The sequence below is a fragment of the Oryctolagus cuniculus genome, chromosome 6 (genome assembly GCF_964237555.1).
Source record: "Oryctolagus cuniculus chromosome 6, mOryCun1.1, whole genome shotgun sequence".
Taxonomy (NCBI): Eukaryota; Metazoa; Chordata; class Mammalia; order Lagomorpha; family Leporidae; genus Oryctolagus; species Oryctolagus cuniculus.
This window is the reverse complement of record NC_091437.1, coordinates 8,769,291-8,785,430: the sequence shown is the minus strand read 5'-3', so window position 1 is coordinate 8,785,430 and position 16,140 is coordinate 8,769,291. Positions and strand designations below refer to the sequence as shown.

Sequence of the window (16,140 nt, the reverse complement as noted above, 5' to 3'; positions counted from 1 at the left end):
ACTAACCTGGCGAATTCCAACCTGGCGGCCCACGTCTCTGCCTCTGGTTCCAGATCTTCGCCTTTTGCTCCCCGGGCTGACTTGAAGAATTCCAAGCTGGCTTAAGTCTCCGCCTCGGCCTTCACTCGCGGCTTCATCCTCCCTAACATTTTTCTCTACCTGGTATGTTTCCCTAAGTTTTCTTCCAACAATATTCCTCCCTCATTTCTCCTGGCCTCTCCCCACAGTCCGTATCCAAGTCTAAGTTTCTTATAGGTTTCACTTTCACTTTCAACCTGCAGTCCGTATCTGAGTCTAAGTTTCTTCTTGCTTTCACTTTAAATCCTAACTTCTTTCCCACAGTCTGTATCCGAGTCTATGCCTAGGCTTTCAATAGCTTCTTCTGGCACCTTTTTCGTCCGGCTTTTCCCTAGGCTGTTTGCTAGTCTCTCTCTCCGGTATTTTCCTGCTTCTTCCCGTTTCTTCCCTCCTAAGTTTCCTATCCGTCCTAGGTTTCCTATCCGACCTAGGTTTCCTATTCGACCTAGGTTTCCTATCCGAGTCACGGCACCATTATGTCGCTCCCCGTCTTCATGGGGGAACGACACTAAACCCTGCCTAGGCTTCATATCCGAGTCACGGCACCATTATGTCGCTCCCCCACTTCATGGAGGAGCGACACTAAGCCCTGCCTAGGCTTCATATCTGAGTCACGGCACCATTATGTTGCTCCCCGTCTTCGTGGAGGAACGACACTGGACCCTGCGCTGTTCTTTCGTCTGCTCGGCCCTCCCCGGGTTTGCTGCTGGTTCTTCCCGGGTTGGCTACTATCCCTTCCACCTCCGTGGAAGGGCAGTTCCCCCTGGCCACATTCCCCACTTCCGCGGGGGAGCGGCACACCGCCGGCCGGCTCTCTCGGGGGCTGCACAGATGTTCCTTCAGATGTTTCCCTTAGATGTTCCTGGTGCATGTTGTCTCTCTCCTCCTTTATAGTCCTCTTCCACCAATCCCAACTCTGCTACCCACATGCTGAGTACGCTGCTCTCCTCCAATCAGGAGCAGGTCCCACAGTTTATTGGTTGAACTGGAGGCAGCTGTGTAGAAGCTGTTTCCCTTCTCAGCACCATATTGTGGGAAAGCAGATGCATAGAATAAGTCTTAATTCCAGTAACTTAGTCTAGTCCGAGTTGCTCCCCACACAGCTCACCCCCCAGAACCACTGAACCCCTCTGCAGTCTATCCTCTGACCTGTCTGAGATGCTGTTCCCAGTGTGCCAGGAGCTCTCAGTCTGCAATCAGGCCGGGAGCCAGAAACTTTTTCCAGGTCTCCCATGTGGGTACAAGGGCCCAAGGACTTGGGCCATCTTCCACTGCTTTCCCAGGCCATAGCAGAGAGCTGGATTGGAAGCAGAGCAGCCAGGACTTGAACTGGCGTCCATATGAGATGCCAGCATGACTGGCGGTGGCCTTACTGTGGGGAGCAATTCGGACTAGACTAAGTTACTGGAATTAAGACTTATTCTATGCATCTGCTCTCCCACAATATGGCGCTGGGAGAGAAGAAAACAGCTTCTACACAGCTGCCTCCAGTTCAGCCAATAAACTGTAGGACTTGCTCCTGATTGGAGGAGAGCAGTGTGCTTGGCGTGTGGGCAGCCGAGTTGGGATTGGCGGAGGAAGACTATAAAGGAGGAGAGAGACGGCATTCACCAGGAACATCTATGGGGAACATCTAAGGGGAACACCTGTGCAGCCCCCGAGAGAGCCGGCCGGCGGTGTGCCGCTCCCCTGCGGAAGTGGGGAATGTGGCCAGGGGGAACTGCCCTTCCACGGAGGTGGAAGGGATAGTAGCCAACCCGGGAAGAACCAGCAGCAAACCCGGGGAGGGCCGAGCAGACGAAAGAACAGCGCAGGGTCCTGTGTCGTTCCTCCATGAAGAGGGGGAGCGACATAATGGTGCCGTGACTCGGATATGAAGCCTAGGCAGGGCTTAGTGTCGTTCCTCCACGAAGACGGGGAGCGACACTTACCTGCTACCCCACAGTGCCAGACCCTTATCAGCAATCTCAGCATTGATAGGTAAAAGATAGGTTTTTTGACAATATCAGGTTCAGCTATGTGATTTCATGAGTGTTAGGAAGAAATGAGGACAACTAAGAAACTAGAAATGACTTGGCTGAGATTAATTAGTTATTGTCAGGTTAAATTCATGTTGGTTTTTCAATAACTCCTCTTTCTTTATGCCACAGTTACATCAGATGTTTCTTTTCCCCTTTTGTAGAATAATTTTGCTTTGGATTTTCTTGAAATTTTGTTTAAGAAAACAAGCCATTTTCCCCAAATTGCATGTTATGATGCCTGTGACTTTTCAAGAAGCCATGTCAACAGGTTTCATCATGCGCTTGCTCATTTGCTGATTGAATCAAGTGTGATAAAGATAGAATATTTCAAAAGCATGAAATGAGCTGTGAGAAGACCACAATTGTGTTTAGTTGTCTGGTAATAGATGCTACTAGTGTGACAATCTGTCACTATGTCCAGTTGGTCACTGTATCATTCCTAGAGGGTTGTTTGTGTAGGACATTCTGTAGTCTTTTAACGTGATACATTATAAACTCCCTGAAATAATAGACTTCTTTCAGAAGATTAAATTTCTTTAAACTCCTCCCCTTCCCAGAAGAAACACAGCATCCAAGTTGTCCACGATAATTCTTGAACAGAAAGCACAGAGGGAAGAAGTGTATTTTTTGTCATGGGGGCTGCATGAGCTGCAGTGGGGGGAGGAGCTGAGGGACAAGATGCTGGCGTGGACACGTTTTGTTGGTGAAGGAATAAGAGACTTGCAGGACTTTGAAGAGACTGGAAAACAGGAAAGGACATTGATTTTAGTAAGTGTCTGTACATTAATACTTAGGCATCACTACCTCCAGTCCTCATGTTCACACATTTTATGAATGGAATTCTGGTCAACCCACATATCCTTAATGCGATTCTGATCAGAGTGTGGGATAGTAATATAACTTTCTAAGTGTGAGATTGCTTGAATATCATTTAATTAACATCTGAGTCACATGCCCAAAATGTACACATTCACTTTATGTCTGATCAGCCTCAAGTGTTCAGGTGTCAGCTAAAATACTGTCTCCAGGGCGAAAAGTGTGTGTAGCATCCTGCATTGGAATGTGCACACTTGTGTGTGTGTGTATGCTGTTTATACACACCCACGCAGAATACACCTGCCAGTTTATACTGAGAAACAATGGGAGGATAAACCATAATGTTGAGAAAGTCGTCACTTCTAAAGATTGTACCATGCCAACTCTTATTTATTTATTTATTTTTTGACAGGCAGAGTGGACAGTGAGAGAGAGAGAGAGAGACAGAGAGAAAGGTCTTCCTTTGCCGTTGGTTCACCCTCCAATGGCCGCCGCAGCCGGCGCACCGCGCTGATCTGATGGCAGGAGCCAGGTGCTTCTCCTGGTCTCCCATGGGCTGCAGGGCCTAAGCACTTGGGCCATCCTCCACTGCACTCCCTGGCCACAGCAGAGAGCTGGCCTGGAAGAGGGGCAACCAGGACAGAATCCGGCGCCCCGACCGGGACTAGAACCCGGTGTGCCGGCACTGCAAGGCGGAGGATTAGCCTAGTGAGCCGTGGTGCCAGCCACCATGCCAACTCTCACTGCAGTGTTTGGGAGTTGCGTTTGCTCCTAATCCTCGCCATTTGATTGTGTTAGTCTCTTTGGTTTTTGGTACTCTAGTGGATGTGACGGATCACTGTTAAACACTTTTTTCTTATATATGTTTGTCATTCTTACATCATCTTCTGTGAAGTGTACATTCCCACCTTTCCCCACTGGGGGAGAGGCACTGGTCTTTTTACTTCGGGTAGGCAGGAGTTTATGTATATTCTGGGTATATCTTCTTTTGTTAAGTGCATATATAACCACCCTCTGGCTTCACAATTTAACAAGAACAACAAAATCATATTGTATAGAAAAGATATTCAGACTACTGGCAATTTGGGGAAGAAAGTAATTACTATTCAAGATACAGACTTTATAATTTTAAGTTGAAAACCAAATTACATTCTGTTATCTTGTTTCTGGTTTCAGGTGCAGTTAAAAACCAACATTTCTAGTCAGTATGTAATTCGGATGCAACCAACCAATAGATGCCTTTCTACACTGGAGTGCGCAGCTGTTGCTCTTTCTATCCTGGAGAAAAACAATTACATACAAGAGGTATGTCTTGGGAAGGAAGGAAAGTAGGAATTTGATTGGATTTTATTTAGAAAATGTAGACATGCTTAATTTGTTAAATTTCTAACTCAAGTGACTAGTAGAATGTATCTGTGATAGAAACTTATGTTCTCTTGTAAGCTGCTTTTCCCCCTGGTGTTTTTCTGTGTTAGTTTAGCGTTCCAGATTGCATTATTTAAATACTCTTACCAAGCTGTGCAAACAGCATTTATAGTATGTTAAATTGCGTTTAAGTATCACAGCATTAAACAGAGGCTTCTCTACTAGATTTTTCATTTTGTATTTTTCTCTTTTAGTATTTTGTATTCTCTTATGCTCAACTTCTTTCATTTTTCTTTTTAATTAAAATAACTCTGTAACAATGTTTTACAGCATTTGTGCTTTTATTTGAGAAGGTATGCTAAATTCCAGTTTACCTTATCTACCCTCACTTAGGTGTAAAAAAAAGATACATTTTTTGAGAAAAATCCCTAGAGAATATGAAAAGGTTATAATATACAGACATCATTTTATTTAATTTCCACGAAAGTCTAATGATTACAAATGTAATTTGTAATCATCAGCCAAGAGTAGTGTCTTAGTGAACCTACTAACTCTTCAAGTTTGGGGGAGACATTAAAAACCTGTGTGTGTGTGTGTGTGTGTGTGTGTGTGTATGCTTTAAGATTTATTTATCTGGAAGGCAGAATTACAGAGAGAGAAATTGTGTATCCACTGGTTCACTCCACACATGGCTGCCATGGCTGGGGCTCTGAGGCCAGGAGCCAGGAGTTTATGGAGTCTTCCACATGAGTCACGGGGGTCTCATCTGCCGCTTTCCCCCGGCACCTCAGCAGGCAGATGGATTGGAATTGGAGTAGCTGTGACTTGAACCCGTGTTCATGGGATGCCAGTGCTGCCTCCTGCAGCTTAACCCACTACCCCACAGTGCCAGCCACAGAAACCTTGTGTATTTAGCCAAAGAAATCGCTACACTTAAACTGTTAGAGTTTCTCAGTAATTGAAAACTTTTGAAAGATGTAATTCAAGGAAAATAGTTATAGTATGGAATATATAGCTCATTGCACACACATACACACACAAGAACACACATGTGCACACACACATATGAACTATTCCTTCCTGCTTTCCCACTTGCTTCCTCACTCACTGTGTGCTGTGATTACTATTATAGAAGTGTGCTTAGCCATGAAGGAGATTTCAGTATGAAAGTTCAGTTCAGAGTGCCTGGATTAGTTACCAAGGTATTAATCCTAAAGCTGATAAAATGATTTCAGGAGCACAGCATGTGTGGAGAGTGCCAGAGGAGAGCACTAAACTGCTTCCTTTTCTCTCCTGCCCTAAATTGTGGAAAACATCAGAGGTGGAGTCTTCTTTAGAAAGAAGCCGCTTTCACAAGTAGGCTTTTGGGGTGTTCGGTTGTGAGTAGACTTCATTTGGGGACTGGTCAATTTCACTTTCTCTGTTCTCTCTGCTTTGAGAACAAGATATTCACGAGGGACCCCAGATTCTTACCCTAAATGACCAGGTAGTGTTCCCGACCGTTCTTCCTGTCCTGTAACTTGGTCCCATGCTCCCATAGAACCTGCCATCAGCCTAGCATTCTTAGCAAGAACAGTTATACTCTTTACAGTTATCTTAAGAGGACAGCGGCTTCCAGTGCTGTTGTTTCAATTTACTTTCTGTGCAGTCTCTACTTTCTACTCTATTCAAGTAGAATTTTGGAGTCAGGCAACCTAAGACCAAGGAACCATTAAAAGTTCCCATCTTGAGGGAGGAGTATGATACTCTTTAATTCTGGGGAAATCTAATGTTCTTTGGTTCAGGAAGAAGTCTACTGTGGACTTATAGCCTTTGTTCCCACGTCTGGAACTGGATGTTTGCTGCAGTTCTATGGAGCTTTGATTTTGGCAGTGATGGAAGCTGGTTATAAATAATAATAGAACACCCATTGCTGGCCGGCGCCGCGGCTCACTAGGCTAATCCTCCGCCTTGTGGCGCCGACACACCAGGTTCTAGTCCCGGTCGGGGCGCCGGATTCTGTCCCGGTTGCCCTTCTTCCAGGCCAGCTCTCTGCTGTGGCCAGGGAGTGCAGTGGAGGATGGCTCAGGTGCTTGGGCCCTGCACCCCATGGGAGACCAGGAGAAGCACCTGGCTCCTGCCATCGGATCAGCACGGTGCACCGGCCGCAGCACTTCGGCCGCGGCAGCCATTGGAGGGTGCACCAACGGCAAAGGAAGACCTTTCTCTCTGTCTCTCTCTCTCGCTGTCCACTCTGCCTGTCAAAAACAAACAAACAAACAAACAAACAAAAAAAACACCACCCATTGCTGTAGTCATCTAATTGTTAATAATGTCAGAAGGCTTGCATTAATTTGTGAAACTGAATTATTAAATTATTATAAAAGCAAGAAGTTTTCATGGTATTTGAATAAGTTTATGTATAAAACTAAATCTATACTTTATTACCAAATCAGTATTTGTATTCTTTATTGCATAACTTAGTGGAATGTGGGGTATGAGTTTTAAGACATTGTTTGCTTAGAACTAGTTGTATATTTATCAGACGGTCTGCTTCTTTTCCTAGTTAAGGGCCAGCCTTAGTAAAAGGAAGCGTGGGGACCCCTGCTTCTGCAGACGAGCAGCAGAAGCTGTGGTCGTCCCACACGTTTTCTGGCCTCTGTTTCCTTCACAGGCTTTGCTTCGCCCTCTTCGCGCTCTGTGCTCTTTCCAGCTTCAGCACGGGGCTCAGGTTCGCCTCAGCAAGGAGCACCTCCTGGAGCATGGACTGTACCCCAAGCCAATGCCCAAGAACAAACGCAAGCTCAGGAAAATGGAACTGCTGATGAACAGTGTCAAGATCTAGTGTGTTCTTACGGTGCTTGTGTGCTTGTTTCCAGATAACCTTACCAAGCTAAATTTTCATATAGTTTAGCTCTCTAGGTGTTTGACTGTCTAAGAAGATTCTGGGTTGCTACTGATCCTGTCCAAAAGAAGGGACATACACCAAATAGCCATCAAAGCAGCAAAACAACGTCACCGACTCAGTGGAAAGCAAGACTTCAGACTGTATTTGTATTTTCTAAAAAAGTGTGCCTCTAAATACAATTTTTCCAAATCCAAAATTTAAAATATGGTTGATCATTGACCTGGGGTTAGACATCTTGTTTATAAAATGCCAGGTTGAAGCAGTGTTTTTCCATCAATGTTTATGGGTACTGAGGTGTAGACCAAAAGTAGAGCACTCCCACATCAATTTGCAGTCTTGTACATGAACTCTATAGTTTGAAATAAGTTACAAAGGACAGTGATGACGATCAAGTGTAGAGTCAGCTTACTTATTTCATAAATCAGTATAAAGTAAGGGAACTTTAAATATTCTTTAGGGACGAACACAGCCAGTGTGATTCGTGTTGTATTAATTGCCCTGATTTTTAAAGAGGTGCGTATGATATTGAAATAGCATACATTTTCATTGGAAGTCAGTCTGGGTGAATTTTATTTTTTCAGTATTCGTTGAACAGGTTTATTGACTATGGTAAGCTAATTTTATTGAAGTTGTCATTTGTAAGTAACTGAAGTAGAATATAATACAACTGTCATTTTGAGAATGCATTTTTGTAACTAGGGCTATTTAAATCTTTTTCAGTGAGTGAAGCCTTCAATTTGAGAGAACAGATTCCCCCTACTCTGTTGGAAAAATATTTACTGAGAGTTTGTACAGAATGGGAGGAGTGTACGAAATGTACATTTATGTCTATCATAAATCTACTGCAGTTATGTATACATTTTGTCAAGAGGAGAGGACTGCATTTAGTTTTTGTTTGTGACTTCCAGAATTTCCTGTATCCCACGTCACATTGTAAGGGGTCTAGATGTGGAATTGTAAGGTAAGCTTAATGAGCATTTGTGTGTGTGTGAACACGAGCTTCCCGCAGTGGTTGCTTCTGATAGATTTTATGCTCATGTACCCATTAGATGTTGACTTGGATTAGACCCTTCTTAAAAGGTGTTGGGAAGAACTCTGCAGGAAACACTGTACGATATTAAAAACCTTAGATTTCTATTTTGACAAATTTTTTGATTTATAATTGAAAGTGCCTGATATCAAGGTTTTCTGGGATAATAAAAAAATAGTATGATAATATATAATCGTTTCTTAAATGAGTTAAAATCATCACACAGTATTTTTTTTGTTATTTTTGAAATTAAATTTCATTACTTTCCTGTGGTGTTTACTACTGATTCTTTAAAAAAGAAAATTCTGCCGGTGCTGCGGCTCACTAGGCTAATCCTCCGCCTTGCGGCGCCGGCACCCCGGGTTCTAGTCCCAGTCAGGGTGCCGGATTCTGTCCCGGTTGCCCCTCTTCCAGGCCAGCTCTCTGCTGTGGCCAGGGAGTGCAGTGGAGGATGGCCCAAGTGCTTGGGCCCTGCACCCCATGGGAGACCAGGATAAGTACCTGTCTCCTGCCTTCGGATAGGTGCGGTGCACTGGCCGCAGCACGCTGGCCGTGGCGGCCATTGGAGGGTGAACCAACAGCAAAAGGAAGATCTTTCTCGCTCCCTCTCTCTCTCTCTCTCGCTGTCCACTCTGCCTGTCAAAAGAAAAAAAAAAGAAAGAAAATTCTTACGTAAGATGACATCTTTATCTCAAAATTTTACTTTGTGTTGACTTTTTCAATTAATTTCCAATTTTGCCTTTTAAATGCAAGATATTAGGGCATTTTTGAATACTTATAAAAGTTTAAAATTTAGTGTTTTGTAAATGCATAAAATTTTCTTTAAGAAAAGACATAGTTTTCCAAATTATTTTACTCATCTCTTAACTCATTTTACGTATTTTTGTAATTTTTTATACTGAACTCTTAACAAGATGATTCAATTTAATCTTCTGTAGTCTGCAATGCTTCTCTGCTCACCTATTCTTATTAAAATTTTAAGTGAGTTCATTTGAAATATGTGCATTTACTTTATTTGAGGGACAGAGTTGGAGGGAAGGAGAGAGAGAGAGAGCGAGCGAGAATGTGTGAGCTTTCATCTGCTCTTCCCTCTCCAGATGTCTCCCGTAGCCAGAGCTGAGGCAGACTGAACCCACAAGCCAGGAACTCAGTCTGGTTCTTCTAAGAGCATGGCAGGGACCCCAGTGTTTGGAGTCATCACCCACTGCCTTCCAGAGTGCTTGTGGGCTGGAATGAAGAGCACGGGTAGAACTAGAACCCGGTACTCTGATGTGGGATGTGGGTGTCCGAGGAGCCTCTTAACCACTAGGCCCAGTGCTTGCCCCCTCCACTGTTTGATCGTACTAATTGATTTAATTACTTTTAAGAGTTATGATCCTTGTCTTGGGCTAATGTCTGTGCTGATGGGGTATAGTAATAGTTTTTACTTAGAATTAAACATCTGTAACTTATAATATGTAATATTTAATAAATTCCTTTTATTTTAAAAGGCAATTAAATTACTAACGATATTAGTTATTTTGGATAATGCCTTTGCTGTTGTTTTTTGGTTACAAATGTTATTTGAGTTATTTTAAAAGTAATTGATTGGTTTTATTTTCCTGAAAACTCTCAATGTTTGAAATATATTAATTATGCCTACTCTTTAGTAGGAAAGAACAGAATCTGTTCATTAATAAATCTTCCCATGCTTCTTCCATTATTTTGGATAATGGAAATAATGACGTTAGTAGTAAAATAGGCTTAGCTATTTATAAAAATATCACGCTCAGTTCTCGTTAGCATTTTCTGAAATTTTGTTTTTATTTCTGTTAATAGATCTAGACTTACCTAGATCTAGAAATACCTAGTATTTCATAGCAGTCAGTCCCATAGGCTATTGATTTATTCAGTACATATTTTTATGTAGCATATACCATGTGCCTGGTAGTAGAGAGCAGTACCATGGAAGATGAGAATGTCTGTGTCTGAGGAGTTGAAGTGCTTGTGGTTGGAGGCACTCCGCAGTGCAGTCGTCTCAGGTGTTGGTGAGTGAGAGGAAAGGGTCCTGTGGCCGAGAGTGCCGTGGGAGTTCAGCCCCCGTGTTTGGGAAGGCCTTGCTGGAGAAGGTGACCTTTCAGGGAAACAGTGAAGAGATCAAAGGAGAGTGCTTTGACAAGCAGTACAGGATACTAAGGATAGTGATCAGTCAGGACCCTTGAGGTGAGTGTAGTCAGATTACATTTTTATTCCTGTGAAGAAAGTGGCAAAAATACCAGGAAAATCGAGTGGGTATATTATGATACATACTTACAGAGGAAATCTGAAGTGGATCTGCCATCTTGGTGGCATGGGATGTGTGTAGGCACACACATACTCTGCTGTGGTACATACTCCTGGAGTAAGAGATAATAGGATTAGGTGTTGTCAGACAAACACAAAGGGAAGGTGTGGGTATGTAGGAGTTGGGGGTGAAGTGTTAAAATGCTGAACAAAAGAACCCAGGCTGCAAGAGGAGGGAAGGAGAGCATGTGGACTGTGCATGGTGGAAAATTGGAGTTGCCTTGCCGGGCAGCCTTCATGAAGTCAGAGAACTGTTGGAATCGAATCACTGTCCTAGAGTTAATAAACTGGAAGGTTAGGATAAGAAAACACAGGTTTGAAATTGCATTTCAGTTTGGCACAGTTATTACTGATGGCCATATCTCAGGTATGACCTTAATAATGATGCTGAGGTTTGGAAGAGAATTGGAAGGATGCTTTTAGGATGTGAAAATTATCAAGAGTAACCAGAGTAATGGTGAAAAGTAGGTGCTGACCTTGACATCTAGGGAGGGGAGGTAACTGGAGATTAACAGGTAATGCTAACAAGGAGGGTAAGGTTTGATAATGAATTTCAAAGAGGCTGGAGGTTTTCAGTGAGAGAGAGAGCATGAGTTAGAAAGTGTCAGTGACCAGCAGAGGAGAAACCTACCCCGTCTCCAGACTTTGAGGTATGTGGATGTGAGAGAAAATCCAGCAGGGAGGACTGTTGGGAAGCCATGTTCTCAGTGCTGCCCATTTCTGTGGTGGTGGGGAAATGTCCAGATGCCGGAATGCACTGCTGACTTGCTAATGTGTTATACAAATGGGGACGCCTTTATTGGTTGCTTTCGTACTGAAAAACCACTCAAGTGATACAGTATTGAAGTGTAATGCATAGTAATGCTACTGATGGCTGACATGAATTTTAAAAGAGATAGTGGAAGGATTTATTAGGATAAAGGGTAGGAAATGGGATATAGAGGGAAGCCTGGTGGTGGGTTCATATGATGATAACTATTCTGGGAAGTTTGCATTCCTGGTTAAATGGAGGTGGCCACACACGTACAGTATGTTGGGATTCATCCTGAGGTCAGAACACCCAGGAAGGGTTATGATGGAGATCATGACAGACTGGAGGTATGAATGATTCTTAAGAGTATCTGAAGAAAGTGTTCATGTGGGAGTCTAAAGTCTGATTTTTAAATATTTATTTATAATTATTTCCCAAAATGTTTCATGGTTTTATTATTATTAATATTAGAAAGTTAGAGCACTGAAGTTTTTCAGAGTGCCTTTCTATACCCACTTAATGAATGCACTCTTCTGCTAATTAAGGTTTTAAAAATGCTTTTAACAAGTACATGGCAAGTTATTTTCATGATGTAACCTGCTAAAGGCTCAAAAACAGAACATATATTGGGGAATTCTGTAGAGATGTAGGAAGAAGGTAATTAGGTCAAACCACATGGGCTTGAATTGAAAAAAATGAATCTGACAGATGTAGTCCCGATCAGGAGGTTCTAGGGGATATGGCAAGCTTGAATCTGATCTGGCTGGTATCATGTGAAATTCATTTTTTGCAGAGCTAGAGAGCAACATGACCTGTTTTAGATAAAGTGTTCCGCATGCTGTGTGGAAAATAACTGGTAGGAAGTGTGCAAATAGCAGGGTGTGTTAGGATTCAATTGCAGCACAGCTGGGAGATAACAATGGCTTGGAGGAAGGTGGTGGCAGTGATAATGGGGAAAAGTGAAAGAACCAGGGATAAGAAGTGGAAGAGTGGAGGTCAATCAGAATTGTTTGTAAAGATTTTACAAAAAAGAAAAAGAGTCACAAACAAAGAGAGGGAGAGCAAGAGAGAAAGGTCTTCCATCTGCTGGTTCATTTCCCAAATGACCACTATGGCTGGAGCTGGATTGATCCAAAGCCAGGGCCAGGAGCGTCTTCTGGGTCTGCCACATAGGTGCAGGGACCCAGGCACTCGGGCCATCTTCCACTGCTTTTCCAGGCCATGAGCAGGGAGCTGGATGGAAGAGGAGCAGCCGGGACACAACCAGCGCCCCTATGGTATGCCGTTGCACAGGCGGACGCTTAGCCCACTATGCCACAGCACCAGCCCCTGAATCATAACTTTAAAATGCAAAATTTTAAATTTGTAGAGCAATTTGTCTCAAAATAATCCTCTCACAAATATAATAATTAGAAATTCTGGGCAGGATATTAAAAGAAAAAGCAAAAGCAGAACAATAAATGTGTGAGAGAACTGAGAGTGATCAAAACCAGAAACTTTGGTTTCTATGGTTGGAAGAACAGACCCTCCATTGAATGGAGTGTGCTTTTACATGGCGTTTATCCTGAGGATGCTTCCCAGTCCGTGTAGCAGGGGCTAAACAGAACTAATGACAGAGCTTGGGGTTGTAGAGTGAACTAGAAATTGAGGTGTGTATGTGTAAGCATGTATTGTGTGTTGGGACTTAGATCAGGGAGACCTCTAAAATTTCTATAAAACCTGTCCTGAAATTTTTGGCTGACCTATGAATTCTGCAAGAGTGAGTGAGACTGCTAAGAAGTCCAAAGGAACATACCAGCTGGGCAGAGATGTCAGCTGTTGCCAGCCACAGAGGAGACAGAATCCGGAGGTCTGAATCCTACCAAATAAGAAAGATTTGATGTAAACCTGAGGCTTCTCACTGAAGCCCCAGAGGGACATGCTTCAATTCCAGATCCATCCTCCATCCTAACAAAGAGTGAAGTCAAATCTCTGCATGTGTGGGGTGACCTGACTGGTGGAACAAAAGCTCAGTTCTCTAATGAGGAAGAATACAGATCCAGAGTCTCTCCAGTGTGTATTTCATTATTCAGTGTACAGTTAAGAGCAAAGCCAAAAACTAAACCTGAGAAGAAACAGGATGCAAGGGAAAATCCAGTAGAGGGACCTACTGATGACTCATATGCTGGAATTAGTAGACAAGGTTTAAAATAGCTGTGATAAATATGTTAAGGAGTTTTTAGGAAAGGATGAACGTAGTAGGCAAAAAGATGGCACATTTTAAGAGAGATTAGGCAAAAACATATGATGTATGTGGTAGAAATTCTAGAACTGAAAGGTATGTATCTGAAATGGGTTATTAATGGGATGAGATTGAGCAGGTTGAACAGAACAACGTCCTGCTGAGGCACCTGGGAGGTGCTTGGACCACTGCCACCCTCATGGGAGACCCCGATCAAAATCCAGGCTTCTGGCTTTGGCTTGACCCAGCCCTGCCTGTTTTGAGTATTTGGGGAGTGAAACAGTGGATTATCTGTCTCTCTCTGCATTTCAAGTAGATGAAAATAAGACACTTTTTTTTTTTTTAAATGAAGACATTAAACAAAATTAAAGAGAATTCATGACTAGCACAACCTGAAATGCTAAAGGGGATTTTTTTTTAAATAAAAGCTTTTATTTAATGAATGCAAATTTTATATGTACAACTTTAAGAATATATTGGTTCTTCCCCCCATATTCATCCTCCACCCCCACTCCCATCCCACCTCCTACTCCCTCTCCCATCCCATTCTTCATTAATATTCATTTTAAATTTAACTTTATATACAGAAGACCATTTCAAATATCAGTAGCTATGTATGACTAATGTCTAGGTATTGGACAGTACAGGTACAGAATATTTCTTTTTAAAGATTTTATTTATTTATTTATTTGACAAGTACAGTTAAGACAGTGAGAGGGAGAGACAGAAAAGTCTTCCATCTGCTGGTTCACTGCCTAAATGGACGCAATGGCCGGAGCTGAACCAACCTGAAGCCAGGAGCCAGTAGCTTCTTCCAGATCTCCCATGGGGGCGCAGGGGCCCAAGCACTTGAGTGATCTCCTATGGTTTCCCAGGCCATAACAGAGAGCTGGTTCAGAAGAAGAGCAGCTGGGACTAGAACTGGTGCCCATATGGGATGCTGGTGCTGCAGCCAGAGGATTAACCTACTGTGCCACAGCCCAGCCCCAGTGCAGAGTATTTCTGTCACCAGCGGAAGATCCATTGGGTAACAGTTCCCTAGAGTACCACTAAAAATCAAACAATAATGCAAAGTTGCTTAGGTGGAAAGTCAGTAGAGGAGATTGAATGGAACACTAAGTCATAATTAACCCTAAGGAAGACAGGAAAGATTGAATTAAGACCAAAGTAAACAAATAGCAAAAACCAGGGTGGTAGACTTAAACTCAGTGGTAGTATTAATCGCATTAAATGTAAATTGACTAAGCTTTCTAATTGAAAGGCAGAATTTGTCAAACTGGGTGAAAAAAGTGAGTATGCCGTTTATAAGAGGAACCAGATGCTCTCTATATAAAGTGACAGTCGTGGAAGTAAAGGCTGTTATGAGGTGAGAGCTGTCTGAGGTGACTGGGCTGTGAGGCCCTCAGGGCTGGTCTTGCTGCTGTTGGAGAATGGTGAGTTGGTGCCTCCTCTGCCTCCTTCCTTCTGCCTGCTGCAGTGGGGTGACACAGCCCCTTGACCCTGGGCTTCCCAGCCTTCAGAGCCATGAGGACAGCTTGTCTGTTCTTTGTAGGTTGCTCTGTGTGTGGTGCTCTGATAGGAGTGCAACACTGAGCGAGACGGGATCAGTGTTCTAGCCTTGTACTAGGGGTTAGTCTGGAAGACAGAACCAGTAAGACAGTCATGGTAAAGGGATTTATAGGGGAATCGACTCTTCTGCAGCTGTGAGTGAAACTGAAAAAGTTCAAATTGAGGAGCTGGAGGATCAGAAATGCAGCCTCCAGACCCGGCGCCATGGCTCACTTGGCTAATCCTCTGCCTGCAGCGCCGGCATCCCATATGGGTGCTGGGTTCTAGTCCCGGTTGCTCCTCTTCCAGTCCAGCTCTCTGCTGTGGCCTGGGAGGGCAGTGGAGGATGGCCCAAGTGCTTGGGCGCCTGCACTCACGCGGGAGACCAGGAGGGAAGCACCTGGCTCCTGGCTTCGGATCGGCGTAGCTCTGGCGTAGAGGCCATTTGCGGGGTGAACCAACGGAAGGAAGACCTTTCTCTCTGTCTCTGTCTCTCTCACTGTCTAACTCTGCCTGTCAAATAAAAAAAAAGTCCTCCTGCAGCACTGGCGCAGGTGGCAGGAGGAGCAGAAAACAGGCACTCGTGGCTGCTGAAGTGGAACTGTGGGAAGAACCTGTGAGGAGGTGTTTCCTCCGAATCCTGCCATCGCGGAGGTTCTCAGGTAACCACCTGACTGGCCCAGGGCTGCTGTTGGTCAGGTGGGCAGGCAGGCAGGAGGAGGAGCAGGGGAGAGTCAGGACCAGCTGGAAACACAGAGGCTGCCGTTTGTTTGCACCACAGCTGACCTTCCGGGAGCAATGACTGCTGTTTACTCCCACTTCTAGGTCTTAAGCAGCTTCTCCTTTAGGCCAACTCTAATCTGAATGCATACAGGAAACAGTTCTGGGAAGGAGCTTCTGCTTTAGTCAAGTTGGTAGAACAGTGACCACACACTGTCCACTTCTTGCTTGGTGTTCATATGTAACACCCAACTGTATTTAACTTTCAAATAAAAGCAGTTGTAAAAATAATGCTTCTACCTACTGTGATTGGGTTATCTATGAGTTAACTGAAAACATGATAGCTCTACATGGAAAAGGGTGTGATGTCCCATGTCATTT

The 16,140-nt window shown here is 43.7% G+C and overlaps 1 protein-coding gene across 2 annotated transcripts in view; it reads left to right on the top strand.

The window, feature by feature from the left end:
* The window catches only part of DTWD2 (DTW domain containing 2), a 157,689-nt gene extending 148,495 nt beyond the window's left edge, over positions 1 to 9,194 (top strand). For both annotated transcript variants that reach the window (XM_070076035.1, XM_051844119.2), the window contains exons 5-6: positions 4,092 to 4,220; positions 6,934 to 9,194. In XM_070076035.1, coding sequence (XP_069932136.1) covers positions 4,092 to 4,220; positions 6,934 to 7,104 — 300 coding nt within the window. In that variant the 3' untranslated portion in view covers positions 7,105 to 9,194. The remainder of the gene's footprint in view (positions 1 to 4,091; positions 4,221 to 6,933) is intronic.
* Positions 9,195 to 16,140: the final 6,946 nt, after the last annotated feature.